Source organism: Seriola dumerili, unplaced genomic scaffold (genome assembly GCF_002260705.1).
Source record: "Seriola dumerili isolate Sdu_G_001 unplaced genomic scaffold, Sdu_1.0 BDQW01000138.1, whole genome shotgun sequence".
NCBI classification, from domain to species: Eukaryota; Metazoa; Chordata; class Actinopteri; order Carangiformes; family Carangidae; genus Seriola; species Seriola dumerili.
In genome coordinates, this window is record NW_019174393.1 from 14808396 (window position 1) to 14834940 (window position 26545).

General features: G+C 41.5%; 1 protein-coding gene across 1 annotated transcript in view; it reads left to right on the forward strand.

Moving 5' to 3' along the window:
* tmtc1 (transmembrane and tetratricopeptide repeat containing 1) overlaps window positions 1-17378 on the forward strand; it is a 146529-nt gene extending 129151 nt beyond the window's left edge. Inside the window, exons 12-19 of the mRNA XM_022749816.1 lie at window positions 872-980; window positions 1206-1308; window positions 2470-2605; window positions 4938-5082; window positions 5262-5399; window positions 9082-9204; window positions 13721-13798; window positions 15188-17378. Coding sequence (XP_022605537.1) covers window positions 872-980; window positions 1206-1308; window positions 2470-2605; window positions 4938-5082; window positions 5262-5399; window positions 9082-9204; window positions 13721-13798; window positions 15188-15313 — 958 coding nt within the window. The 3' untranslated portion in view covers window positions 15314-17378. The remainder of the gene's footprint in view (window positions 1-871; window positions 981-1205; window positions 1309-2469; window positions 2606-4937; window positions 5083-5261; window positions 5400-9081; window positions 9205-13720; window positions 13799-15187) is intronic.
* Window positions 17379-26545: the final 9167 nt, after the last annotated feature.

Here is a 26545-nt window from a genome sequence, read left to right on the forward strand (position 1 = left end):
GATGATTGTGGATATGATGAAGAAAATAAGCGTACATTAATATAGGTCCTACAAAGAATGACGATAGTGATGTTGATAAATATTGCCAAATATTGCTGCTACTGTCATGAAGCAGGTTGTGCTGGTAAAATGATTTGTTGTTAGGTGCACTACCACTAAGCCTTATGGCTGTACCAACTGCTAACAGGCCACAACACACCTGAACAATCACAATGATGATGATGATGATGATGATGATGATGATGACAGTCATGATGATGATGATGATGATGGTGGTGGTGTTGATGACGATGAGGACAGTCATGATGATGATGATGATGATGGTGGTGGTGGTGTTGATGATGATGATGATGGTGATGATGATGATGATGATGATGATGATGATGGTGGTGGTGGTGGTGGTGTTGATGACGATGAGGACAGTCATGGTGATGATGATGATGATGATGATGATGATGATGATGATGATGATGATGGTGATGATGATGATGATGATAATGATGATGATGATGATGATGATGATGGTGGTGGTGTTGATGATGATGATGATGATGATGATGGTGTTGATGACGATGATGACAGTCATGATGATGATGATGATGATGATGGTGGTGGTGTTGATGACGATGAGGACAGTCATGATGATGATGATGATGATGGTGGTGGTGGTGTTGATGATGATGATGATGGTGATGATGATGATGATGATGATGATGATGATGGTGGTGGTGGTGGTGGTGTTGATGACGATGAGGACAGTCATGGTGATGATGATGATGATGATGATGATGATGATGATGATGATGATGATGGTGATGATGATGATGATGATAATGATGATGATGATGATGATGATGATGCTGTGTTCCAGGTCCCAGGGGAAGGAGAAAGAGGCTGAGGCTCTGCTGAAGGACTCAATCCGCTTCGGTCCACATTTTGCTGATGCTTACTCCAGTCTGGCGTCACTCTACGCGGAACAGGTGAAACATCCAGAGAACAGAAAGCCTCCACTCTCACATACATGAGCCATATTTCACTGAGCTCTTCAATGAGTTAAGCTTTTTATTAGCTTTAGCTGTAGATAGATCATCTCTGTGCAGGCCTCTCTCATTAGAGGAACCTGTTACAGTGCAGCCTCCTATAACCTTGGTCTGGTTCATCCCTCTTTTTAATCCTGTGTTCACTTCATCTGCATTCTCCCACAGAAGCGCTTTCCTGAAGCCAATGAAGTGTATCTGAAAGGCATCGAGAACTGTCCTGACAGCTCCGACCTGCATAATAACTATGGAGTGTTTCTGGTGGATACGGGTGAGTTGAAGCTAGCAGCTCTCTGGCCCCCGGGATGATGGGTAAACATAGGCTCCCATTAGCACTATAATCTTCCACTGCATAGAAATACACAGGTGTACACTGAGTAAAGCCTTCAAACACTGCCTATATTTCAAACTGAAAGAGCCTGTTTTTAAAAGCCTGCCCTGGTTTTTACTGATTTACCGCATTAGATATAAACTAACTATAACATTATGTTTATTTCCCAAGTGTACCTTAAGTATTAAGATTAGTTTTCTACCTTCCATGCAGCATGACATTGAAAGAACTGTTTGTTTGGATGGGATATACTGTATGATTTATCTAAATTTGTTTGCAAAGTCTGTTAGTTTGTTTTTTACTTATTGAACTGCCCTCATTGTAAAAGGGGAACCAACTGATCAATCCTTAGTTTAGGTTTCTGTCAGGCTGCATTTTGTGAAGCACCTCAGCGTTAAATTAAACAAAGAAGTCAAACTGTTACAATACCACTGTGTTTCACTTAGCAGAGGCTAAATGAGTGCGAGAAAATAAAGTTGACCAAATGTTAACCCTGATGGATTGTTTATTACAAGCAAGTTTCAAGATGATTTTCAGGCTGGACTGAAATTAGCTGAAACATACTCAACATCCCGCAGTAGTGAAAGTAAATGGAGACAAATGGACTTACACACTGCATACCCAAAGAAGTTTAAGACCCAACCAATGGCCGCCGCAGGGGTGGCAGATCAATGGAAACATGTGTGATATGTTTTTCAAAATGGTCAGCAGCGACACAATTTGTAGTTCCTGGTCTAAAACGCAGCAGTGCGCTCCTGTAAGTGAATATAAAGTGCTGTATCAGGGTCAGTCACCCCCCTCTGCAACAATGAATGGCTTTTGATTCAAGTAGAGTAGACTGGATGAGCACAGTACTCCATCACTTTATAATTCTAATGGAAGCAGAAGCTATATAATTCTCATCAGTAGTAGGTATTACATTTAGGAAAACGTAGTCTCATAAATTGAATTGGTTTCATTTCCATTTGTCTCATTTGTTTTTCTTGTTTCCTTCCTCATTCCTTCTCACTTCCTGCCTTATTTCTCTTCCGCTCTTGTCCCTTCCTTTATTTCCTTCCTCCGTCTTCCTCTCCTCTCTCTTTCCCACGTCCTCTCGTCCAGGAGAGGGGGAGCTGGCAGCCGCTCATTACCAGCAGGCAGTTCGACTCAAACCAGCGCACTATGTTGCCATGGTGAACCTGGGCCGCCTTCTCCGATCGTCCAATGAGAACAAAGAAGCGGAGTCTTGGTACAAGAGGTGAGTGAAGGAGTGTGTTTTGGCATCAGCATTGGTTTAAGAGGTAATACCTTCTGTTCCAGTGGTCTTCGCTGTGTTTTCCATGGAAGCCACACAGGCAGATAGAGAGACGCTTTACCATGAAACACCAAAAACTATACTATTTTGATTTGGAAATGGAATGGTTTGATCCACGGAGGATAAACAAATAACAAACAAATAAAAAATGTTTTCTTATGATCATCTTGTACCTTTCATTTTTTGAAATCACCTCCTGTCTTCGTTTTGATTATCAGCTCACTGACACACCCCCTTGTTTCTCTTCATCAGCTTTGATTTGAAATGTATCAATTTTCATTGTTTGGCCACTTCATGTTAGCTTGCCTGAGACCCTGCAATAGCTGAACTGATAACAGTTGCCAGATTGGTGAAAGTTTCCTCCCCTTAAATTCAGTATCAGTTTTAGGAATTTAATAAAAACACAGATATACATGAAAAGGTTGTGTGCTTATAGTGCAGTGTACTGTATGAATGTAATTTTACTTTTTATTTTTTTATCACTCAAAAGTATTATTATGAGTATCACTGTTCTATTCAGTTTGGCCTGGAGCAAAAGTATGAATCACTGCTGCTGCAGTGCTGCTTTTGTGAACGTAACCATGACCTCTGACCTCCAGAGACCAGAGAGACAAGACAAAAGGTTACTGGTTGATATTATTGTTACTCTATTATTTTTGTTTCTATTGAATCTGGACTCAATCAACAGAAGGAAAAATATTCTGTTACATTTGTGAATCACAGCCATATGGAGAACACAGAATCTAATAGCACTGATTTTCAGAATCAGTTTCGTTTTGAACCGTCTTGTGTATTGCATGCACAGAGATGAAATTGGTTTTGACAGATTTTTAACATCTAACTGCTGGCGACAAAAGCAAAGATGTGAATTTCCCAAAATGTTGGATTTTTCTGTTACGAGCAAATTCAATATGGTTCAACTGATTTAAGAGCCCACTTTTAATATTTTAACAATAATGAATAAAGCGACTGAATGAAGCATCCTCATTCTTGTCTGACCTTGTTGCACTCGTGTTCTTGTAAAACATGATGAGTCACAGCCAAAATACTGTCCCAGTTCAGGTTCACATGTCACCAACAATGGTCTAAATGCCTGGAATTGTCCCCATTCAGCACAACAGCACTGCATAAACAGCAAATAAAATACAAAGCCAGAGCCATGTCAGTCTTCATGGTGATAACTGAGATGCTAAAGAAAAGAGATTTTTAAAGAAAAGAGCATTTAAAGGAGCTATTTATAAGTTTTGCTACTGCTACATAGCGAGCTTTAGCATTAACAGCTGTTTACTTACCAGTCTAGAAGAAACGTTGCAAGTTCAGCATCAGACTTCATTCCTTTACTCACCAACATCTGCCTCCAGAAGTGGAAAGCAACGCCAGTATTAACTCTTAACCTCTTTTCTTGTAAACTCAACAGTCACTCACAGTCAGTAATCACCACCCCCCGCTCCCAGCAAGAAACCATGTTCAGCAGCAAAGAAAAAACCTAAAAATAGTCCCTTTCCATGATGGAGGTCCCTCTGTCAGTGACAGAGGCTCGAGGGCATTGCTTGGTGTTACAGAGTGATCTGCAGGGCTGAAGATTAGGACCTCAGTTTTATTCTGGTTTAGTTTAAGGAAGCTTTTTTGCCATCCAGGATTTTGCATCCTCGGTGCAGTTTAGGAGGGAGTTAACACTACATGGATCACTAGGTTTGAGTGGAAGGTACAGCTGAGTGTCTTCAGAATATCAATGGTAGTAGGTGTTATATTTTCTGTAACCAGACCCTGAAGGAAGTATATATAAGGAAAATAACATAGTAGTGTAGTGCGTGATGTAATTTTGTGAATATATATTACATTGAGGGTAACAGGTGTATCTTTTGATTACATCTCATGATCAGCATGGCTGAAAGCTCTGGAAATAGACTGTTACTGGTTGGGGTAGCAGTTGAGCTGCTGAGTTCAACTTATCAAGTTTGAACTCCCAACGACTCAAGTTCCAACTTTGCATATGATCAGGTAGGTCAGAGGTCAGAGGTCAAGAGGTCCTCTGGACTGCTTACAGAACAAGGTGCAACTATTTTCTCAAGTCTCAAAATCCTGTCCTATGATGAGAAGCAACAGGGTTCACGGGAAATGCAGTATTGAGCATTGATCTTGATGTGTCATAGCATATAGCACCTTTGTCATGTACAGAGTGACAGAGAGTGAGCTTGTATGTGCTGAACATGCAAATGGATATTAACCACCTCCATGGAAAGCCATCCTCACGACCCTTGACCTTTACCCGCAGGGCGCTGCAGGTGACGAGGAAGGTGGACATCCTGACACCGCTTGGAGCACTGTACTACAACACTGGCCGCTACGAGGAGGCCCTGCAGGTGTACAGAGAGGCCGCCGCCCTTCAGCCAGAGAGCACCGACATCTGGCTGGCTCTGGTGAACACACACACACACACACACATATACATATAGTCACAGAGTCATAGAATGCCAGGATGTCTCGGTATGTGTGTGTTTGAGTGAGATATTCACCAAAACATCATCTGTGTGGTCTCACACACACACACACACACACACACACACACACTGATATACACACTGTATGTGTTTCCCAGGCTCAGGTTTTAGCCATGGCCGGTCGTACCAAAGAGGCAGAGAAGATGACCTTGGACATCATATCCAGAGAAGGCAGCTGTATTGAATGTTACCGCCTCCTGTCTGCCATCTACAGCAAGCGTGGCAACTTCACAGAGGTGCGTTCATGTGGTCGCGTGTGTGTCGCACATGTGTGTCGGTCTCATGGCCTTAGCGTGTGTCGCTGAGAGGTAAAGTAACGCACAGTCTGTGTTCCCCACTCACAGTCGGGAATGATAAACTCTCAGCAGGAGACGGTTACCGTGGAAACTATTCACCTCCGCTTCACATCAGACTAGAGGCCATTTGCTGGCGAGCAGCTGCCACTCATCCTCCCACTCTGTTCTATCACCAGCATCAACACTTGTGCCTGTCTGTCTTTCACTTTCTCTGTGACCCAGTTTCACACTAAATATAAATTCAGTGAGTTTGCTTACAGCTCTGTATGTACAGCACATCGAAGCACAAGCTTTGGAGTGGAGTGTTAATGGATGTTTTCATCTCTGCTTTCATAGCAGAAAGGGAGTAAGTATAAACATATATAAGTACAAGGACCAATAAAAACACTTTGTTTTAAGTAACTCGCATCATCCCCAAACTGCAGATCAACGTGTCACTAAAATTATGTAAGGATGTATTTTCTTGTGATTGAACGCGCCCATGGAGTTATTACTGCACATACAGGTATGGTGTGTCGTCACAGAGCCACACCCTTCATCAGTGATGTCATCATCATGACCAGTGGTGGTGGAAGAATTCAGACCCTTTACTTAAGTAAATGTATAAATACCATAATTTAAAAATAAAAGCACAGAAGTATTAGCAACAAAATGAACTTTAAGTATTCCAATGTAAAAGTAGTGTAACTATATCTTGTATTGTTGTATTCATTCATAATGGAAACAGCACTGGCCGCTCAGGGTGGAGCTACTTAGAACTGCGCTGTGGGCTGTGGCTCAGGAGGTAGAGCAGGTCGTCCACTAATCGAAAGGCCAGTGGTTTGATTCCCGACTTCTCCTGTCTGCATTATGAGGTGCATTATGAGGTGTCCTCGGGCAAGATACTGAATCCTAAATTGCCTCTGATGTATCACCGGTGTGTGAATGTGGCTTCAATTGTGAAGCGCTTCGAGTGGTTGATAAGACTAGAAAAGTGCTATAAAATCACGGTCCAGCCCATTCCATCTACACCAATACATCATATTTTACAAACGGGTCCTATGTTCTGTAATTGAATTATTTATCTGTAATGTAACCTGTGATTATGTACTGAATGTAGTGGAGTAAAAACTGCCTTGTTTACCTCTGACCTTTAGAAGTTTGGAGCATAAAATTGAAATATTCAAGTAAAGATTAAGTTACTTTCAAGCAGTAACCATGGTGATGAGTTTCATTATCAGTCATGACGTGTGAACATTATTGCTGGGGTTAGGGTTGTTTTTCACAAGGTGTGCAAAGAAAATGAAAGTTGACCAGGAGAACAGAGAATTCAGAGAGGAGTGGAGAGAGATATGAATTTATTCTCCTGCAGTAAACCTGTATGCTCATACTCCAGCTGCCTGACCAGTTACCACATCTGGCAGCTCACTTACGAACACCCTTGAAATTAAATCTGACCCCCCCCCCCCCTGGATCCTGTGCTGTATTCTATAAATGTTCAAAGAGATGTGAAGAGGCTGTAACGGTAGAGAGATGAATATCATGATGATTACTTCTTCATGTCTGTAAAGAAGTCACTCCAGCCTTGTGCTCAGAGAACACAGCAATAGTGATGAACTGTAAAGCAGAAGGATCTATAGAGTTTAGCTGCTGGAGTAATGATGGGGCAGCGTGACCGAGCAGAATATCTCTAGAATCAAATACAGATATTAAAGTGGACTGCACAATACTTTTATAGTTTAAAAAGGATCCCTGTTCAAATACTGAGACCATGTTCTGTGCTCATCGACAGAAGACACTTGTTAATTAATGAAATTAATGAAAACTATGATGAAAAATATTAATTCGCAACCTTTTTTACACGAGAAGACACATACTGTTGCTCCTGATTAGTGTCTTTCACAAAATGATCCCCTGTTCAGAAGTGGATTTAGCTGTTTGACCTGCTGTAACAGCTGCAGCCCCTCCCCACCACCCCACCCCCCCTCTTCCAGCCACCAATCAAGCCGAAGCCATTTGGAACGAGCGTACAAAAAGCCTGGCCAGCCTGACGGACGCGCCACTCGCCAGTGTACCCCACGTGGTCATTGAATGTTATTAAGATTGTGGTAAACTCTGTTGAGGTTTAGAAAGTGAGGTACTAGTTGTTGATAAGAAGCCTCTTGCATCAGTAACATTATCTCAGTGATGTTATCTGACGTTACCAAAATTCATCTACGATCCACTGAGAGTCAGACCAGAAGCAGAGTGGAGGTCTCTGTCACAGCTCCAGCTGGAAAAAGTGTAAAGAGGTCAAAACTTGTGTTTTATAGAACAACTTTATTGTTAGTCCAATGTGTTTTGGCTTGAGGCCTTCATCGGGGTCAGGATCTGTCAATGATGTTGTTGCTGGAGTTTTGACCTAATTAAATGAGAAGCAGCAGTAAAACAGCTGAGGCAAACTACGTAAACATGTAGGCAGCAGGCTCTGCTTTTATTAAAAGGGAGAGTAATGTAACAGGATCAGCTGCTGTGGATGTGGATGTAAAGTTAACATTACTTCCATGCTGCTTCTTGTTTTGCTGTGGGAAGGAACAAGTGGTTCCAGGAGAAATGTCAGCTGTCAAACCATCTAAATCTTCCTCTAGAGGAAGCAACGCTGTTCTCTGTCAGAGTCTCCTCTCCAACTAAACCCAGACACTGAACAGTGTTTTAGTGAATTACTCTGCGGAGCGAAGACGTAGCTGTGATAATGCTACATGAGTAGAAACAACAGAGAGAGAGAGAGAGAGAGAGAGAGCGGCTCTGTTCAAACAGACTGAATGTGGAAATGATACCTGGATTTACTGAGGAGCATTAGCAGAGGCAGAGGGATACTGGCACTGTGTGTGTGAACAAGTGAACAGTACCTTTTCCACCAGCCTCGACACAGACGGGAATTTCACCTGTCACCATGGTAACCACTGACTTAAAACATTTGAAACTAAAAATACATGAAAAAAAGACTAAAAAGTTGTCGATGACTACAGATAAAGAAAGTCAAGGGACTTGATTAAAAATTATACTTGCTTTTTATCAAAGACTAAAACCACACTAAAGAAAATAGTTGTAGGTGTGTCCGTAGGTGGATTTTTGACAGGCTAGCTGTTTCCATCTGCTTCCTGTGTTTTGCTAAGCTAGGTTAGCATAAGGCTTAACATCTCATCTTAGAAAGAAGGCGAGATGAGCAAACCGTTCCCTGTATCCACCAGTAAACAGAGTCTAAATTCACATACTCTGTATGTCAGTGTGGCAGTGATGAAGCTGACGCTGCTGTTTCAGGAATAAATTCTCCTCCTCCTCCTCCTCCTCCTCCTCCTCGCCCTTTCTGTTCTAAATCAGTTCACACTCCCTCTCCTCTGCATCCTCGGCTCGTTCCTGTCCTCCCTCCGTCCCTCGCTCCTTCATGGTTCACAGTGGCAGGTGGTGAACGGGGCTTTTAGCTGAGCCTTCTGTGATTCCTGCTCTAAACCAGCAGTGACTCTTGATAGTCAGGCCAGGAAGTTTACTCCAACAGCAAGTCGCCCAACTTGTAGAGAAGGGTTTTTTTCTGTCCGTGGATGTTCATTTATGTGTGTTTTAGTGTGTGTTGACTCTGTGTGTTTACTGTGTGTGTCTGTGCCAGGCCCTGGATGCTCTGGACAGGGCCCTGCAGCAGAATCCCAGTGATCTGACAGTGAGAGCTGAGCTGTATTTCTCCAAAGGAAACCAGCTCAGAGAGATGAACCAGCTGGACAGAGCCTTTGAGGTACTGCTCTCTCTTCCTCTCTCTCTCTCTTCCTCTCCTTCTCTTACCGACTGACTTTCCTCCACTTTCTTTCCATCTCCTAGACGTATAGATTTTCTATAGTCTGTGGAGGCTGATCAGCGCTCATAATGTTCGCAAACATGGCCTGTAGCCAATTACACAGTTACAGTCATTTCTAGGTGGAACAGATCTAACTTATAGACAGAGCCATTTCAGTTGGAGACACTTGTTCAGCCCAATCTGTTCTGTGGCAAATTCAGATTGTTGACAAGTAAAGAGCACTGACGTACCTGTTCTTTTCTCTCTATTCATAACATCAGCATTAAAATCCTGCAGATGACTGAAGACTGAACATCTGCCAGATGTGCTGCATTGATGCAAAAAGTCACATTATATATTATATTATATACTATATATTATGTATTATGGATTGGTGGATGGCTGCAGTGTGAACAGGCAGCTCCCCTGACTGACAACTGTGCCAACACAGGATTTTTTTTCAGTGTAAAACCATTCACACTGCTGCTCAAAGGAGCCGAGGTGTCACAGCACCAAGCAACATTTGCAGTTAATTAAATAATCTGCGATAAACCTTGAAAAAATAATGAGCAAATGTTTACAACAGTCAGTTTTACCTGCGAAGCATGGTTCAGTAACTTGTACTCAGAATTAACCTGAGCTGTTATTAGCTGACCTATAATTGTGTCATTAGCTGCAGCTCAACAACTCCCAAAATGTACCGTTTTTCAGAGGTCAGTGTGATGATGTCATTTCCAGTCAGTGACCACAGTCAACTCCCTGTGCTCTGGAGTTATGTAGAGACACCACAGACCAGAGGGGAGACACCCTGTATTTCGTGCTCGAGGTGTACATGGGACACTTCACAGCAATCCTGTGAGATTTGTTGCCTCCTGTTTGGTTGTTGTGTTATGGTGCAATCCAGTGTATCCATGGTGACGACCCAGTAGAGCAGTGACGGATAAAAACACCCCAATGTTCAAATGCTGCTGGTCAATTAAATAAGGTATCTAACTATCTATCTATCTATCTATCTCTCTCTCTCTCTTTCTCTCTCTCTCTCTCTCTTTCTCTCTCTCTCTCTCTCTCTCTCTTTCTCTCTCTCTCTGTCTCTCTCTCTCTCTATCTAATAAGTTACAGACAGCTCCCAGCATGTAACACTACAGCATCCCAAAATAATAAATGCTCTGCCTTAGTGGTAAGCAGTAGTACATAGTATAGTATTAAAGTAGTCAATTAAAATTGTGTTTTCCAGCCAAACTTGACAACAGTCCAGAACAGCCCTTTGTACGGACACCATCACCATGTGTGTCCATAGGATGAGCTGTAAGGGGAGAGAACTGCATCCACCGTAGATGGTTGTAGCTCCCTCCTCCTCTGCTCAGTTCCCTGTAAGTTCCTTTAACAGCCACTGCTACTTCGGCCGGTCTCTGCACCGTACGCAGCCACTGAGGTGAAAATAATCCAACAGCAGCTCAAAGTTTTATACACAAAACCAGGTCAAGTTGCTGACACCAATCATTTTCCTCCTGAGTTTTTAGAGGATCAGGGGTTTTCAGGATTTGGGTTATTTTTCCAAAACACTGTTTGTAAATGTAATTGAAAGTACAAGTTGACTGATAAGATAAAAAAAAGTGTGCTAGGACAGATTCAGCTCATTACTGCGATATCTGTCAGCCTCTGTCTGCTGCCGTTCACTTCCACTGAGAGCTACCACTCAAACACGTTGTAAATAACTTGTCTGAGGCCCCAGTGGCTCTGATTGAATCCGTGAGGGAAGTTTCTCGAAGGCGCTGGAAGGTTTGATTGACTTCCTGAAAGAAAACGACCGAAGAGAAAAGAAAGCAAACAAACCAAAGAGGAACAATTCTGATGGAGTGGAAACAAGACAGGAAGAGCTGCGGAGGCAATCTCAGGTCAGCGCTGCCTCAAAGAGAATCGTGGTTGCGATACAGATAACGGTGTGATGTTGTGTGTTATTTCTACGGTCTCTGAAGGAGGGGAACAAAGAAGAGGCGGCAAGCCTGAGAAAATGTTTGAAGTGCGGTTTAAAACTGGTTTATCGTAGGACTTTTATGTCTGTTTTGCCTCAAGTGTTAGAAGAAACAACGGCCCTACCCTCATCCATGCCCACAAGAAACACAGATAAATGAGCTGAAAATGTTGAGTTTTTTTTTTTTTTTTAACACTGCAGGGGTGTGAGGTGTGAAGACACAAAAATCCACAGCTGAGCAAAATCAATCTGATATTTTTTTTCTTTATTTTAATTCAATATGAATTCATAACAGCCAGGCTCACCTTTTGTGTTCAAAACCTGAATATTCCTGGTGCAAAACAGTAGAACCAAGATGCACTAACCTCTACCCTCTTGACCCTCTAACACTAAAGGCGGGATATATTTTGCGGGGGTCCAACTCGGCCACTGAACTAAATTCTCTGAATGAGATAGAAGTGAGTCCCAGCTGCTACTGTCAGTGAATAAACGCAGTGGTGTGTGTCCCAGAAAACAGTGAAAACAAAGGTTGAGCATAAAGTTTAATGAAGCTCAGTGTGTTAACAGCTCTGCAGTGTTTCTGTACATCACCGCTCTGCTGGGTTTTTACCAGGAATGTACTGGAATTCGCCTTCATTTAGTGACCAGCAAAAAAATAAATAAATAAATAAATAACACATCTCAAAAGATGCTGCAAATCTCTTCCAGCACAGGGAGAAAACAAATGTTATGTTTTCTTAGTTTAGGTAGTAAACATCAGAGTCAATCTAATCTAGACCATTTTCTGTCGTGGCCCTGTTCCATTTACTGTATCAGTGAGTTGTGAGTGAGTCATCATGCCTCTGTTACAGTAGGTCAACTTCAACATCGTCTGTTGTTCATACCAAAATCACTCCAGTACACTACGAGTTCCCACAATGCACTGCAAAAAGGAGTGAACATATTCTATAACTTTTCCAAAAGAACACTTTCACAGTTACAGCAGTGTGAACACAGCTGCAGCTGATAACAAGAATAAGTCAGTAAGTAATGAATGAATAATACATTACTGTATCAAAAATGAATTTATCAAAATCAGACTTACCCATAATTCTTTTATTTGCTATGACATGTTTGTGGAAGAAGCTCACTGAAGTAGAACAGACTCTGTCATGACAGACAGCAAGTTAATCCATAATATTAAAAGTTGCATTTCATTAATATGGTAAAGCCATAGCCTTCTTTAAATGTGCACAAGTCAAGGATAAGTGTCCAAAATCTGTCTCTGTTTGTGACCTAGTGCACTATGTTTACTTAATACATACTACATAGTGCCCTCAAAAACTGACGTCATGGAATTAAAAATGTGATGTTCATAGCATTTACACTTGTTTGTTTTGCTATCACTACATAGCTAGTGTTAGCTTTAATAACTGTTTACTTACCAGTCTAGAAGAAATGTTGTTAGTTCAGCATCAAACTTCATTTCTTTATCCACCAAAAGCTCCAGTCTCCAGTGATGGAGAGCCACGCCCATGTTAACTCTTGTCTCTATTGCGTCTTTTCTTCTACTAAAGTTAGCATGTTAACCAGCTAGCCCCGGCCCTCGTCACTTTCCGATAGCGAGTCACTGTAGCTTCCGATCTGCCCTGAAAACGTAGCGCTGCTCAGATGGCGTATTCTAACCTCTTGTCTTGTAAAAGCAATGATGCTTGTCAAGCGGCTATCACCACCACCCACTCCCAGTAAGAAACCATATTCAGCAACAGAGAAAACTTACAGATAGCCCCTTTAAATCACATAATGCAAGCAAATAAGCTTGATCTATATAGCACCGTTCAACAGAACAGAAACTGGAAAGAGCTTTACAGGAAGAACAAGAATGAAAGAACAAAATTAAAGAGATAAAGAAGACAGTACATTTTGTTAGAAAGTAGAATTAAGTGTTTAATCTACAAGTAATGCTTTTCAAGATGTGCACTAATTTGGCCTCTCTGAGACTTTGTTGAAGAGCGTTTCAGAGTCAACAAGTAACAACAGCAAAACTGTGAACATCTTTGTTATTCAACCCTTAAATAAAGATTTTTTTTTTTTAATCAGTCCCAAAAGTGATAGGGGATCAATGGAGATTAAAAAAACACAATACTATGCTTCATATCTAAATTAAAGTTATACAGAACTATACCCGTCAATGGTGAATTGATGAATTTTTATTATGATAAATAACATAATTTTCCATTTACTACTTACTTTGAAGCACTTTTGTATAGTATTGAGTAAAACAGTGCCTGGAAACATGTAGCAGCTCATTGCTCATATTACCATTGTCCACTGACTCAATAAACTCATCGCTGCCTGAAGTCCAGTTCACTGGTCAGTGTTTTAGCTGTCTGTAGCTGCAGCCAAATCAGGTTACATTAAATCCAGAGCTGCTGTAAGACTGATTACACTCACACTATCAGTGTCTGTTCAGATCTCACTGCAGTGGCCACGTCTATTCACAGTCTTTTTTTTCTCTCCCACCAGAGCTACAAGCTGGCTGTTGAACTCAAACCTGACCAGTCCCAGGCCTGGATGAACATGGGAGGGATTCAGCACATCAAGGTAGCAAACGTGCTCGACTCACCATCTTAGTTAAAAATACCAATGGGCAGAATGTCTTGTGCAACATTTTTCACATTAACAACCTGACAAACATCACAGCTGGCAAACAAGAACATGAACATATTCTGGTTGGACTTCTGGCACGGAGACAAGCAGCAGCATAAGACAGAATTCAAACCAGCTCAGTTGGATGGGAGATTTAAACCTCATTTCACGCTGTGCAGATTCCTTTCAACAGCCCACAGAAACGTATCATTTAGAGAAACAACATATCTTCAGATATCTTTAATTAAGACACTCCACAGGAAGAGAGAGGACTGAGATTAATGTGTTCATTGATGGGTATCAGAGTAATATTAACAGAAACATGATATCCAGGATCTACTCAGCTTTACAATCGAACAAGGATCTTTCCACATTGTGTGTTAGATGAAGGTGGGAGAAGCTTAGCATTCACCGAGCTTAGCTTAGCTGCAGGGGTTTAGAGTTTAGAAACACCACTAGAACAATATACAGTGTATGTGTGTTTTATTGTGTAAGGTCTAGATGCACACAAGATCAGTTTGTTTTAAATAAGTCTATGCTTATACAGCCTGGGGTGAACTCCTTGCACATATTGCTCTTGGTGCAGTGGTCCATGCATGATTGCTATGATGAATCAGTGTAGAACAAAGGTTTTCAAACTGTGATGTGCGCCTCCCTACGGAGTCATGTCCCTTTCACAAGAGGTGAAAGGAACAGGTGCATGCTGGGCTTCTTGAAAAAAAAAAAATAAAAAAACATCTTTGGTTTTCTTCAGTATCACAGTGATCCAATGACAGATGTCTGAACTTCCTTGGCTACACTGCAGGAGCTGCTAATGGATAATTCAGCTACTTTAATGGTGCCAATATGTCAAAATATAAACAAATATAGGCTAGCTGCAGCCCACAGCTAACTAACTGACGCCATGGAAACACTATACATTATACTATACCTTAAAAGCACTTCTAAAAATAATGATTATAATATGATTATCCCACAAATCAAAGTAAGACTGATAAAAATAACAATAATAATGATGATAGTTGAACTTGTAGAAATCATAAAAAGATAAAATGCTCTCAGCTGTAGAAATATATTATTGAACTAAAACACCAGTTAGACAAAAGGTTTAATATAAACTTCAGTTACAGCGGCCTCTAGTGGTATTAAGGTGATTTCTACATCAGCTGGGTTTAGACTAAACCACAGGTACAGTTTAAACACAGCTTAAACTGTAATCTGCTGACAGAGCAACAGCCACAGGTAGTTCTGGACTGAACACACATGTGATTATAATGTGTGTGTGTGTGTGTGTGTGTGTGTGTGTGTGTGTGTGTGTGTGTGTGTGTTTGTGTGTGTGTGCAGGGAGACTATGCAGCAGCCAGGATGTACTACCAGCGAGCCCTGCTTCTCAGTCCTGGTTCCAAACTCCTGAAAGAAAACCTGGCCAAGCTGGACCGTCTAGAGAGGAGACTGACAGGGGGGGCGTAGACCACCACGGTCCCACAGACGCTGCATCATCCTGGGCACGGATCAGGGGAGGAGGGCGCCGTCCAGACCTCTGGAGCCCAAACACCAGTCACCAGGCTGCTGGATAAAACGGACCTGGTTACTAAGACAAAGGAGGACGGTGAACTTGTCAGGACTTCAGAGTGTTCGGTGTGCCGGAGCCAAGGAGACTGGTCGAGCCACAGTCCAGAAGCCTTTCCTGGGGGGTAAACAGAGAGGAATGGCTGGTTGAAGAGCGCTGTGAGCTCCATGTAATTCCCTGTCTGCATCAGCTTTACTTCAACATGCATATCTGCTTGAGACATTTGTGTTTGGTTGATTTATTATTTAGGTTCCAGAGAGTCATTTCCTTTATGAAACTAATCACAGATTATAACTGAGTCCTCTGCTCTGCCTATGAGAATTATTCATGTATTTACATTAGTGCTGTGAACGTGTGTGCAAAATGTTACCATGAAGGGAATGAGCAGTTCATTCTTCACCTTTGTGAATAGTATGTGTAACAAAATATTCTGAGCTCAAAGGTTCGCCAGTTTTTCAGAGCTTTCAACCACAAGGTCAAGGTCTTCTTCAACGGAGCTGGCTCAGGTGTCATTATGTGACTGGAGAAAGGAACATCAGTCACATGATAACAAGCTGTCAGTCAGCACCACCAGGAGTCAGTGGACGGCAGAAGGAAGATTAAGGAGGATATTCACAGCTGACACCAGTGAGCAGAGCTGTGATAAGATCATAGGCAGGACTTTAAGCTCTGGTAACATTTCTGTGAATGAAACTTGGCCCACAAGTGGAGCAGAAAAAAGGTAGCCTTGTGTAGCAATTAAGGGACGTCGATTAAGCTAATGATCAAATCTCACAAAACAGCAGCTCCGCACGAACAGATGGTTTTCATGGGGCTTAGAGAGTTTGTGGATCTGACTTGAAACACTTGGAAGACCCACACAAACAAGACATGGAAAAATAAGAGAGGTTTAGAATGAGAGTAGGAAACTGCTCCTACACAAGGCCTATTATTGTTTCACTGTAGAACACTGGTCATTTCCACTTGGTGCTTTTTTTTTTTTTTTTACCTCACAAACCGTCTTTAGCTGAACGCAGACACAGAGGACACATTAATCACACAGTTGGCAGGTAACGTCGGTCATATTACTTTAGTTGCAGATGATAAAACCTGCCGTCAGTACCACCGCCTAACAATGAGAATCGTGCTTATCTGAATGTGTTAATGTCTGAGTGTGACGATCTGACGTATCATCTGTTGTCCGTCGGCCGTCGTCGACACCGAGAAATGTTCCTTTCCCTCTCACTCTTCGACATGATTGGCTGCTTTTTTTGGATTGATTCAAAAGACTAAAGTCCATGTGACGTCAAAGTTAAGCCGTAGGTCTTTCTTTCAGTTTGTCAGGCCAAGTCAATTTATGATCTTTACAGCGTACGACAGCCGCGCTCCATGGAACCTGTAAAGAATAGACCAACATAGCAAAATTACAATATGGACGATCATGATGAGAAAAACTATAGAAGTCATCAGACTCATGAAGTCATGTGACTGAAGACCACAACTAACACCTGAGCTGGCTGCACTCGATGAAGAAGACTGAAAGCTCAGAAAACTAAGTAAGGGACTTTTGAGTTTGGATCACCGTGTTGCACCAGAAGGGAATGGTTTGGCACAAGATTAACACTGATCCCACTCTCTGTCGGCTCATCAGTGAATATAACAAAAAGTAAAAATCTGTATAGATCTCAGATTATATGACTTATTGAAAAATGATTCCTAACAGACAGAAACTATTCCACGTTCATCTGACCTCCGTGCCCAGAACTAGCTACAGTACGCGAACCTTCTGCAAGTATAATAAGCTCAGTGTGAGTGTCAGTGTGAGGAGTTGAAACTTGTGGCTTCACGCGTACCATAACCTCTGAAGATTGCCATTTGGTTGCTTGTTGTGGTTTTGTTGACATTGATGTTGATTGTGAATGAATTTTGAAGTGAAATGACAATGGGGTGAAAATGAAGTGACTAGTGCAATGACTGACTTGCACCAAGAAAATAAAGTATATGTTTTATTAAATGGTTTTTGGAATGTTTTATGTATTTATGCAAAAAACAAAAATAGAGGACATCATTGTGATAATTGGTGCAGTCTATTCATCTCAGTGTCCTCGGGCTGGACTTGAGCTGTCTTATCTGCCACAGGCTCTTTAAACATCTGGATGAATCTTCACATAAACCAGGCGGAGAGATCACGGTTTACTACTCTGCCCGTCATTGCTCCGCTCAGCACAGCTGGCTTCAGGCACAAATGTAAAATACTTGTTAAATTTGAGCCACACATGATGTTCTGTTGAAGTTGGAAAGCTTGGAACTACGCGGCTGTGTTTATTTGTGACTGCCTCACATCCCTAATTGAGCAGAAATTGGATCTGTTTCAGTATTGTGAGGGAGCTCCACGGCTCCACAGTCCCACCCATCAGGCCTCTGGTTAGTGTTTCATAGACACCCAAACAAGAAAATCACTGGAGGGCCGTGGCACACGCCCAGCACCGAGAGAGCACGCCAGGAATAAGATTTGTCTGGGAAGGAAGCCTCTCAATAAACTATTTTTCACAGTCAGGCGAGGTCGACTTCCTGAGGCAAAGAGGAACAATGAGAGGCTGCTGCACTTCAGCAACAGCCTGATAACAAAACATTTATGGGATTTTGAGAGCGTTTCATATTCATTAACCCCAACAGTGTAGGTTTGAAGTCAGAGGCTCTTAAGGAAAAAAAAAAAAACAACTTCAAATATGTAAATTCTATTTTCTGTTTTAACATATTTATATCAGTCTAGCAAATATGATGTTATAATGGAACTGCGTATCAGGCTTTTTAAATTAATAGCGCTAGAAAAAAAGAAAACTTAAAGAAGTCCTGTCCTTTAATGCTTTATCTTTTGATTGATTGAAACAATAAACATTAACATATATTAAATCATTTTTTACCAGAAAAACATGCAGAGGATTTTGAACCTGAGTAAGAACTGCAAGTCTGCCTCTCAGGCTGCAGATATAACCTCCACCAATCACAGGGCAGAGCAGTAATCAAGTACAGTCTTCTTCCACATGCTCAACAATGTGAAAATTAGAAACATCCTGGCTCAAAAGGACACTGACAATCTAGTCCATGCATTTGTTGCTTCTAGCCTGGACTGATTTAATTCTTTATTGTCAGGATGTCCCAATAACTAACTGAAAGGCAGCTCTATGAGGATAAGTGGTAATGAATGAAAATGAAAACAAATATGAATGATTAAAAACGCTGCAGCACGAGTCCTGACAGTAACAAGGAAAAGAGATCACATCTCTGCTGCGTTAGCTTCTCTGCATTGCCTTCCTATAAAATCTAGAATAGAATTCAAAATCCTCCTCCTCACCTACAAAGCCATTAATGGTCAGACACCATCGTATCTTAAAGAGCTCATAGTTCCCTATTATCCCCCTAGAACACTCCCACTCTCTTAATGCAGGTCTACTTATGGTTCCTAGAGTTTCTTATGAGAGGCAGAGCCTTCAGCTGTCAGGCTCATCTCCTGTGGATCCAGCTCCCTGACACCCTCTCTACATTTAAGATCAGCCTTCAGACTGTCCTCTTTGATAAAGCTCATAGTTAGGGCTGGCTCAGGTGAGCCTTAAACCGTTATGCTGCTGTGAGCTTAGACTGCTGTGGGTACTCCCACGATGCAGAGCTCTCTCTCTCTTTCTCCCCCTCTCTCTCTCTCACCCTCCCCATGCATTTATATCATATATAACTACTCCATGTCATTAACTTTGTATTTTCTCTCTCTCGTAGTTTGTGCTTCTCCTCTCTCTCTGTCTCTCTCTGTCCTCACTCTGCAGGTATCTCTGACTTCCCAGATGGTTCTGTGACAACAAACCATCTGCTGCGTCAGGTTAAGGGGTCTGAGTACGTCAGTTATCCTCCAGAGTTATCCTTTACCTGCCATGTTAAACTTCACTTGCTTGTGGATTCTGTCACGGTGTGGCAGACATCACAGCCTTCAGAGGGGTTTAAATGCCACTGAGATGCTGATGTGATGTTGCTTTCCCCCTCGCAGACACTTGAATTTACAGTACATTTCACACAATATGAGCGTGTGATCAGATAGCACCATGGAGGCATACCATAACATGTTCATGATTGGACTAAGTGCCTCGTCACAGTGATAAGGATTATCTTCAGAGCCAATTGTGCAGATAAATCAGCAGTGAGTGTGTGGAAGCTGCAGCCAGCAGTCTCTCTGCTGACATTTACTGCCACTCTCCATCACCGCAACAAAATGCCTCCATGTAATTGGAATACATTTTTATAGTTAGAGCCCGTGATGATGACACAGGCCTGAAAAGACGCCCAGGGGCAGGAGAGGAGCGAGCACTGTGGCAACGCTCTTCACCATTTCTGTTGTAGCCTTGTGACAGGGGCTACTCACTTTAGTAGTGCTAATAATTTGTTCAAGTCAGTTTAGTCCATAACATTATAGTTTCCTAGGAGATGAAGAGCAGCCCAATTAGATGTTAACTGAACTGAATGACTGAGGCCCTGTTCAGACTTGGCATTAACGTACGTCAGGTGAATGCACCCAGGACGCGTTGAGGACGATTGAGATCCGATCACTCAGACCACATTCAGAGGCGGTCTGGGCCGCTTTTAGCACAGGGGGCTCCAACAGGTGGCTCTCAAGCCAACAGAAGCTCACCCCCTGTTTTAAGAGGTTCAGAGAATATAGTGAGTACAATATAGTTCAAACCTTAAGCAACACGGCTTCACTCAGTAAATCTGCTCCAAATGCAACTAAATCTAATACCCTCTTCAATACCAGATAGCTATTAGTCAGTTGTCAGTCAAATGAGTTACGCTGTCAAGTTTGTTTAAATGAGATCAGCTGTGGACGACATGCAGTTAAAGCAACGCTTCTGGATAACATGACAGATGTAAACTCAACTTTTCCAACAAACCAGAAATGTGTTGCCATGGATTCATTTCTTTTTTTTTTTTAGCCCATGCTTGTTTACATTTAGGAAAATTAAGTTTACCGAATGAGTTATTTTAAGTTCCTGTTTGTTATGTACCATGTACCAACAACTATCAAGAAGGAGCTTCTTTTTCTGTGATTTCTTAGCGGGTTTATGGCCGTTTGTTTGTGATGGCGTTATCATGTCTGTGTGTTCAGGTTTGACTGAATCATGACGCAGGTTTTTGAAACAAACATTAATGCTGTTGTCATGTCTGATGTGAGTTTCAGTTTTTGGTACAAAATGTGAGTTTTGGATGTTGATATTTAAATGGCTTGTTAAATTATCTTATTCATCTGATTTGGCTTGGAGATCAATTTTAATGTGTTTTGATATGATATGTATATATAATATATAAGACATGAGGAGACCCCTGTTTTAGCAGTATGTGTCCTGGGACCGCCTACTCAACTGAAATGAGTACGTACTCATTTACACACCAATCACATAAGGTTGTTTTGTCCTCGACGTCTAAAGATTTCAGAAAGCCCATAGAGATATATTAGAAGTGGAGGAACAGACTCAGTCTGTATTGGTTTGATTTCTCCTTCTTCCTCTTTAATTTCCAGGAGACTTGGCAACTGGGAAGTGTACTGCTGCCTCCCACTGGTTAAAGACAACTGCACGTTTGGTCTTTGCAAATAGAAATGATATTTGTGTTTATTTGTGTAGAATTGAGATCCAATCACAAGTCATCATTTGAGAAGCATATGGAGACGCATTTTAATGCCAAGTGTGAACTGACGTGCTTAGAGCTGTTTCCTTGTGATCGGATCATCCGAGGCGGATATTAATGCCAGGTGTGAAAAGGTGAGGTAAGGAAAGAAGCTGGAAGAGGAGTGGATGGAGTCTCTCTTTATCTGTGTGGCTCCACAGGAAGCCTCTCCACTGACAGGCACAACAAATGCACGCTCTCTTTCATTAATGCAGCCTGTGTGTGATAGATGGACAGAGCACAAGCTGTGAGCTGAGACAAGACCATTACATGCATGAGAGCATAACTCAAAGGTGTGTGTTTGTGTGTGTGTGTGTGTGTGTGTGTGTGTGTGTGTGTGTGTGTGTGTGTGTGTGTGTGTGTGTGTGTGTGTGTGCGTGTGTGTGTGTACATGCCCTCACTTGTACTTCACCATGTATGAGCACACTTCATCCTGTCAGAGTGTTAAATGTTAATGAGGGTGAACTGATATTTCAGTTATGAGAACTGTCCTGTCCTCATTCACCACGTATATAGGAGCAACATAATGACCTCAACTGGAGAGCTGCAGCGTGAGTGACTGAAGTGAAGGAACAGAACAGAGAAGGGAAAAATTAACTTACACGTGAGAGAACACTGAACAACAAAACAACAAAATTCAGCAGCATTAGCTTCACTATGGTCACATTTCTTACACTGGTGTTGTATTAGATTGTATAACATCATTAGGTGTTACTGTTACGTTCTCCATAGGTACGCCCTGATGCTGCTGCTCTCCATCACTGCTTTCATAAAAGATTCAAAAGGAGAGCTTTATTTTCCAGTCGAATACTAAAAAGGAACTCATTTGTAACTTTTTAAGTTTTGCTATCGCTACATAGCCAACGTTAGCATTAGGAGCTGTTTACTTACATCTCAAACTTCATTCTTTTACTCACCAAGAGCTGTCTCCAGAGGTGGAAAGCAACACGAGTGTTAACTGTTGTCTTTATCGTGTCTTTTCTTCTACTGAAGAACCAAGCTAGCTCTGCCCTGTATCGTCACTTTCCAATAGCGAGTCACTGCAGCCTCCATTCTGCCCTGAAGATGTAGTGCTGCTCAGAGGACGTATTATAACCTCTTATATTGTAAAGACAACAATGGCCGAAGTCCTTGTCAAGTGACAATCACCACCACTTGCTCCCGGCAAGGAACCACATTTGAGAGCGAGAGAGAAAGAAAACTTAAAAATAGCCCCTTTAATTTTAACAGTATTTTACTCTACAATAAATACAAATACAAACAATATTCAAAAACAGAATACAGAACGTTAATCCAACCCACTGACACTGCACAGCAACAGTTAATACTAATCATGATGACAATAAGTTCCCATCCTTACCTGGCACCTGGTTCACATAGCAACCGATCTTTCTGGAACAACGCAGGCGTTCAGACCAATCAGACTGTTGAGGTGGAGAGGGAGCTGTGCTGAAACCTGTTGATTTACCAGTCAACCTGCGTTCCCACCCTCACTCTAGCATATGAGCTTTGGGATTGAAAGAATGAGATTGCGAATACATGCGCCTGAGAGTTCAGGGAGTCTTTAAAAAAATAAGCATAATAGTTTGCAGCTCTCTCAGAACTTGTCTGGCTTTTGGTTTCAAGTCATGAGTCAGTTTTTCCAGAAGCATCAGCAGTTGTGCCAGCCACATCTCAACAGAAGGGATCAGTGATGTTGACTGTAGCAATAGAATACATTTCTTTGCCAAAAAGAAGACTGATTAACAAACATAATTAATCTGCATTACAAATATCTCCAGGGTTAAAATAAAACAAAAACAGACTTGCAGTCAGTGTTAACTGTTTTCCAATAATATCTTGAAAAACAGAGAGTATGTAACCGTGTGAGACATACATGAAATATGTTCTATTAAAAACATGTTGCTCATCTGTAACCAAGAGAAAAGCCTTAACTGCTTTTCATTTAAACTATCAGTGTGTAATTGTTTCTTCATGTGCTTGTTCAAATGATGGTGTCATGGTTTGCCCTTACAATTTATGTTTTGACATTTGTTTCATTTCCTGTTACATTTTTTAACTTCTTCCCTTGTGTGACTAGTGGTTATTTTACTTCCCATCCTCATCCTGTTTCCCTCCTTGTAGATTGTCTGCCCCGCCCTAATGTGTTGCACCTGTGTTTAATTACCCTTGTGTATTTAAGTCTCTGTCTTCCCCTTTATCTCTGTCAGTTCATTGTGTTTTATGCAGTTTGGATTTTTGAAGTTTCCTTCCTGTTTCTGGATTTCCTCTTTTTCTTTTTTGTTTCTGTGCCCAAGTTTCCACCTGTTTTGCCTCCTATGTTTGGACCTGCTCATTTTTTGTTTGACGAACCTGTAAGTTGTGGATAGTTTGTCTTTCACGTATTTTCACTCCACCTTCCAGCCTTTATGTTTGTCTGCGTTTGGGTCCTGTTAACTTAAAACCTGACAGATGGTTGACAGATGCAAGTTTTGAAAGAATTGTTTGCTTTTCATAGACAGATGCTGTTTTTTAAGAGATCTATAATGTCTTGGTGGTTTTGTGGTGTGAAGAGTGTAGAGTTTTGCAAAAGAAATAGCAACTAGTTTCAAAGATGGTGCTTTAGCAATCAGAGAAAATCTGTTAAGTTTTAAATATTTTCAGCAAATAGAACAATTCTGAGCAGCAGAGTGGGGAGTATAACTGATGGAGTCAGCTTGTGGAAATCTATATTTGTCTGATTTTTACCATGTAAGTCACTATAGCACAGACCATTCCACCCCTTTCCAATGTTTTTGACCTATCCTATGTTAGCAATCAGCCTCTAGTAGTTTGAGCTGGCCTCGGCCTTCAAGGAAACTCAGTGTTTTTGTTTTAAAACTGATTTGAATATACGCCCTGAGGGCCAAACAATTTTTTTTTTAATATGTAAAATATAATATTTCACTAAACACATTTCAAAGTACAACAATATTTCACAGAACACATGTGGGGGGGGGGGGGCACATTTATTGTATGTGATTGGACTGAAACCCAGTCCCTGGCAACAGTTCAATGTCATGTTTCTATGGTATGCTACTCTCAGCTGTGTCCTTGCACATTTTTAAACTGAGTTTGAAAGAAAGGAAGAGGGGATTGAAATCACAAAGGAATATTTTAACAAAGGATATTCATATGCTAATTCTCGATGTGCTTTCAACATTTCATGACATCAAAATGTCCACGAGATACAGAGGGCCGATCCACCACAAACTGGAGTCAGAAATCATGTAGCAACACTGAACAACCCACTGTAGAGAAGCAGGAGCAGGAAACTGGCTTGTTGAGGTGTAGATTTTTCAATAAAGCCAAAGGAACAATTTTCATTAGTAATCTAAGTGACTTCCATTTAGCTGACCATTCTAGTTAACACAAGCTCAGAGCATTCAGCCATGACTCCAGCTGAGCCAATCTATCACTAACCCATTGAAACACATCCACTGAATAAACTCTGAATTGTGTGGGAAATATTTTTAGCCCATCACGAGCGCTCTATTATTCTTAAGTGTATTTTAATGTCAGTGAGTCATATGAAAGCGGACTTGATTATAATGGAGTGTAGAACATAGTGACAAAAGAATGTGGTTAATGCTCTGTATTTTTTTTTATTTTTTTATATATATATATATACACACCACTGGGAAATGTGACACACCATATAATTAGCCAAGATGGAAAGTGCCTGGTGTGGTGGAGGATCTGAACCCATTCCTCTCCCACAGCTGACTTGGGTTCTGTTCAGTCATAGACAAGACGTGTTGTCTCACCCTTTCCGTTTCGTGAAATGTTTTTTGTGGAATGTCGTGTTTTCTGAAATGTTATATCTTGACCCTCAGAGCCACCGTGTTAATGTGATAATTTAGGGTAGTTCAAGGTGAACAACACACATATACACTTACTATAGGTACAATTACTAACACAGGCCATGCTTCAAAGTGTCATAGAGGTTAGATGTTGCTTAATTCATATTGTACAATTATCTGAGTGTGTCTCAAAACGCAACCAGCTTCAATGGTGGAACAATCGAGGTGTGTGATTTTTTTTAACTCCTGTGTAACTAATTCGGAGAACTTCTCAGACTTGTTTGGCTTCAGTCCAGATGGTGATACATTCACCTAAAAGTTTAATCAAAGAGGTGTCTGGAAAAACACAAACATGGCTGAGACAGATGGAGGTATGTCTGCGATACTTCCTCCTTTCTCCTATCCTCCCTCTCGCCTTCCCCGCCCCCTCCCCCTCCCCCTCCTCCGTCACACACTGATGAATGGAAAGGGTGAAGTCGTTTTTCACTCGGGACAGTCGAGTGACGAAGACCCCTCTTTTCCCCTCACTGTACCTCTATAGTAGAATACAAGGATTAATCACCTTGACTATAAAGCAGTGGATTAGTACATACAGAGATCTGGCTGCATATTAATCACCCCCCCCCGCACCCCCCCCCATGTCTACGTATATGTTAATCTTGTTATCTACAAGTGTAGCTGGAGGCTGTTTATTGATTCATCCATCTATCCATCCATATGTCCTCTACATTGTTAGACACTTTAATCTTTTAGTCTCTCCCTATTCCTTCTTCCAACTCTTTGTGAAAGACATTTTACTTTTCCAAAATAATTCCAACACAATGAACAGGGAAAGATATCGTGAAGAAAAATAGCTAAATTAAAAGGCTAAATAAAGTAAGCAGTCAATTTGACATTTGATTTTGCAGCTTTCTTCACAGAAAGTGTTTCAGCTGCGTTTTCAGTCACGCTTCTCACGTGCATTTGACGAAACGGCTTCTATTTTTAATCAATCCAGCCGTCCACACAGCTGTGTAACGGCTCACATTTCACTCGCAGTATATCCACGTAACTGCGACACGAGGCCTATTTGTACAGCTCAAGTCTATTTTCTTCCCTTAAACGTGTGTAGCTGTATTGATTGTGTGTTCGGCCCTGAGCGCTGGGTGACCTTCACACAGTATTGTGCCTGAATACATCCTGTGTAGACGCAGACTGAAGCTGCTGCTCTCCCAATGCTGATTTCTCTACATCTCTCGCCATTGTGTCAGAATTGCGTGAGATATTTAGTATATTCAGTTATGCCTTCTAAAAATTTACATTTTATATGGCACTAAATTGAACTGCTGCCTGGATTATGTAAACTGGAAACATTTTACCCGGTCCACTTGTTGAGTGTCGTGTCCATGAAGCATACAGATATCATGAGGGTCATCCCAGTGTCGTCAAACACAGCACATCATGAAGGGACCTTGCCCAGGGTGACCGGCCTCTCCAGTCAACTCGTGCTCCGCTATACACTAAATAATAGAAGAACAAGAGGAGGTAAAAACCTAGTGTATATGGCTGGACCGCATTGTAGGCTATTTGCATTCAGCCTAGTGTCAGTTGGTTTCAGACCTTTATCTGCTTGTGTCTCCTCCTCTC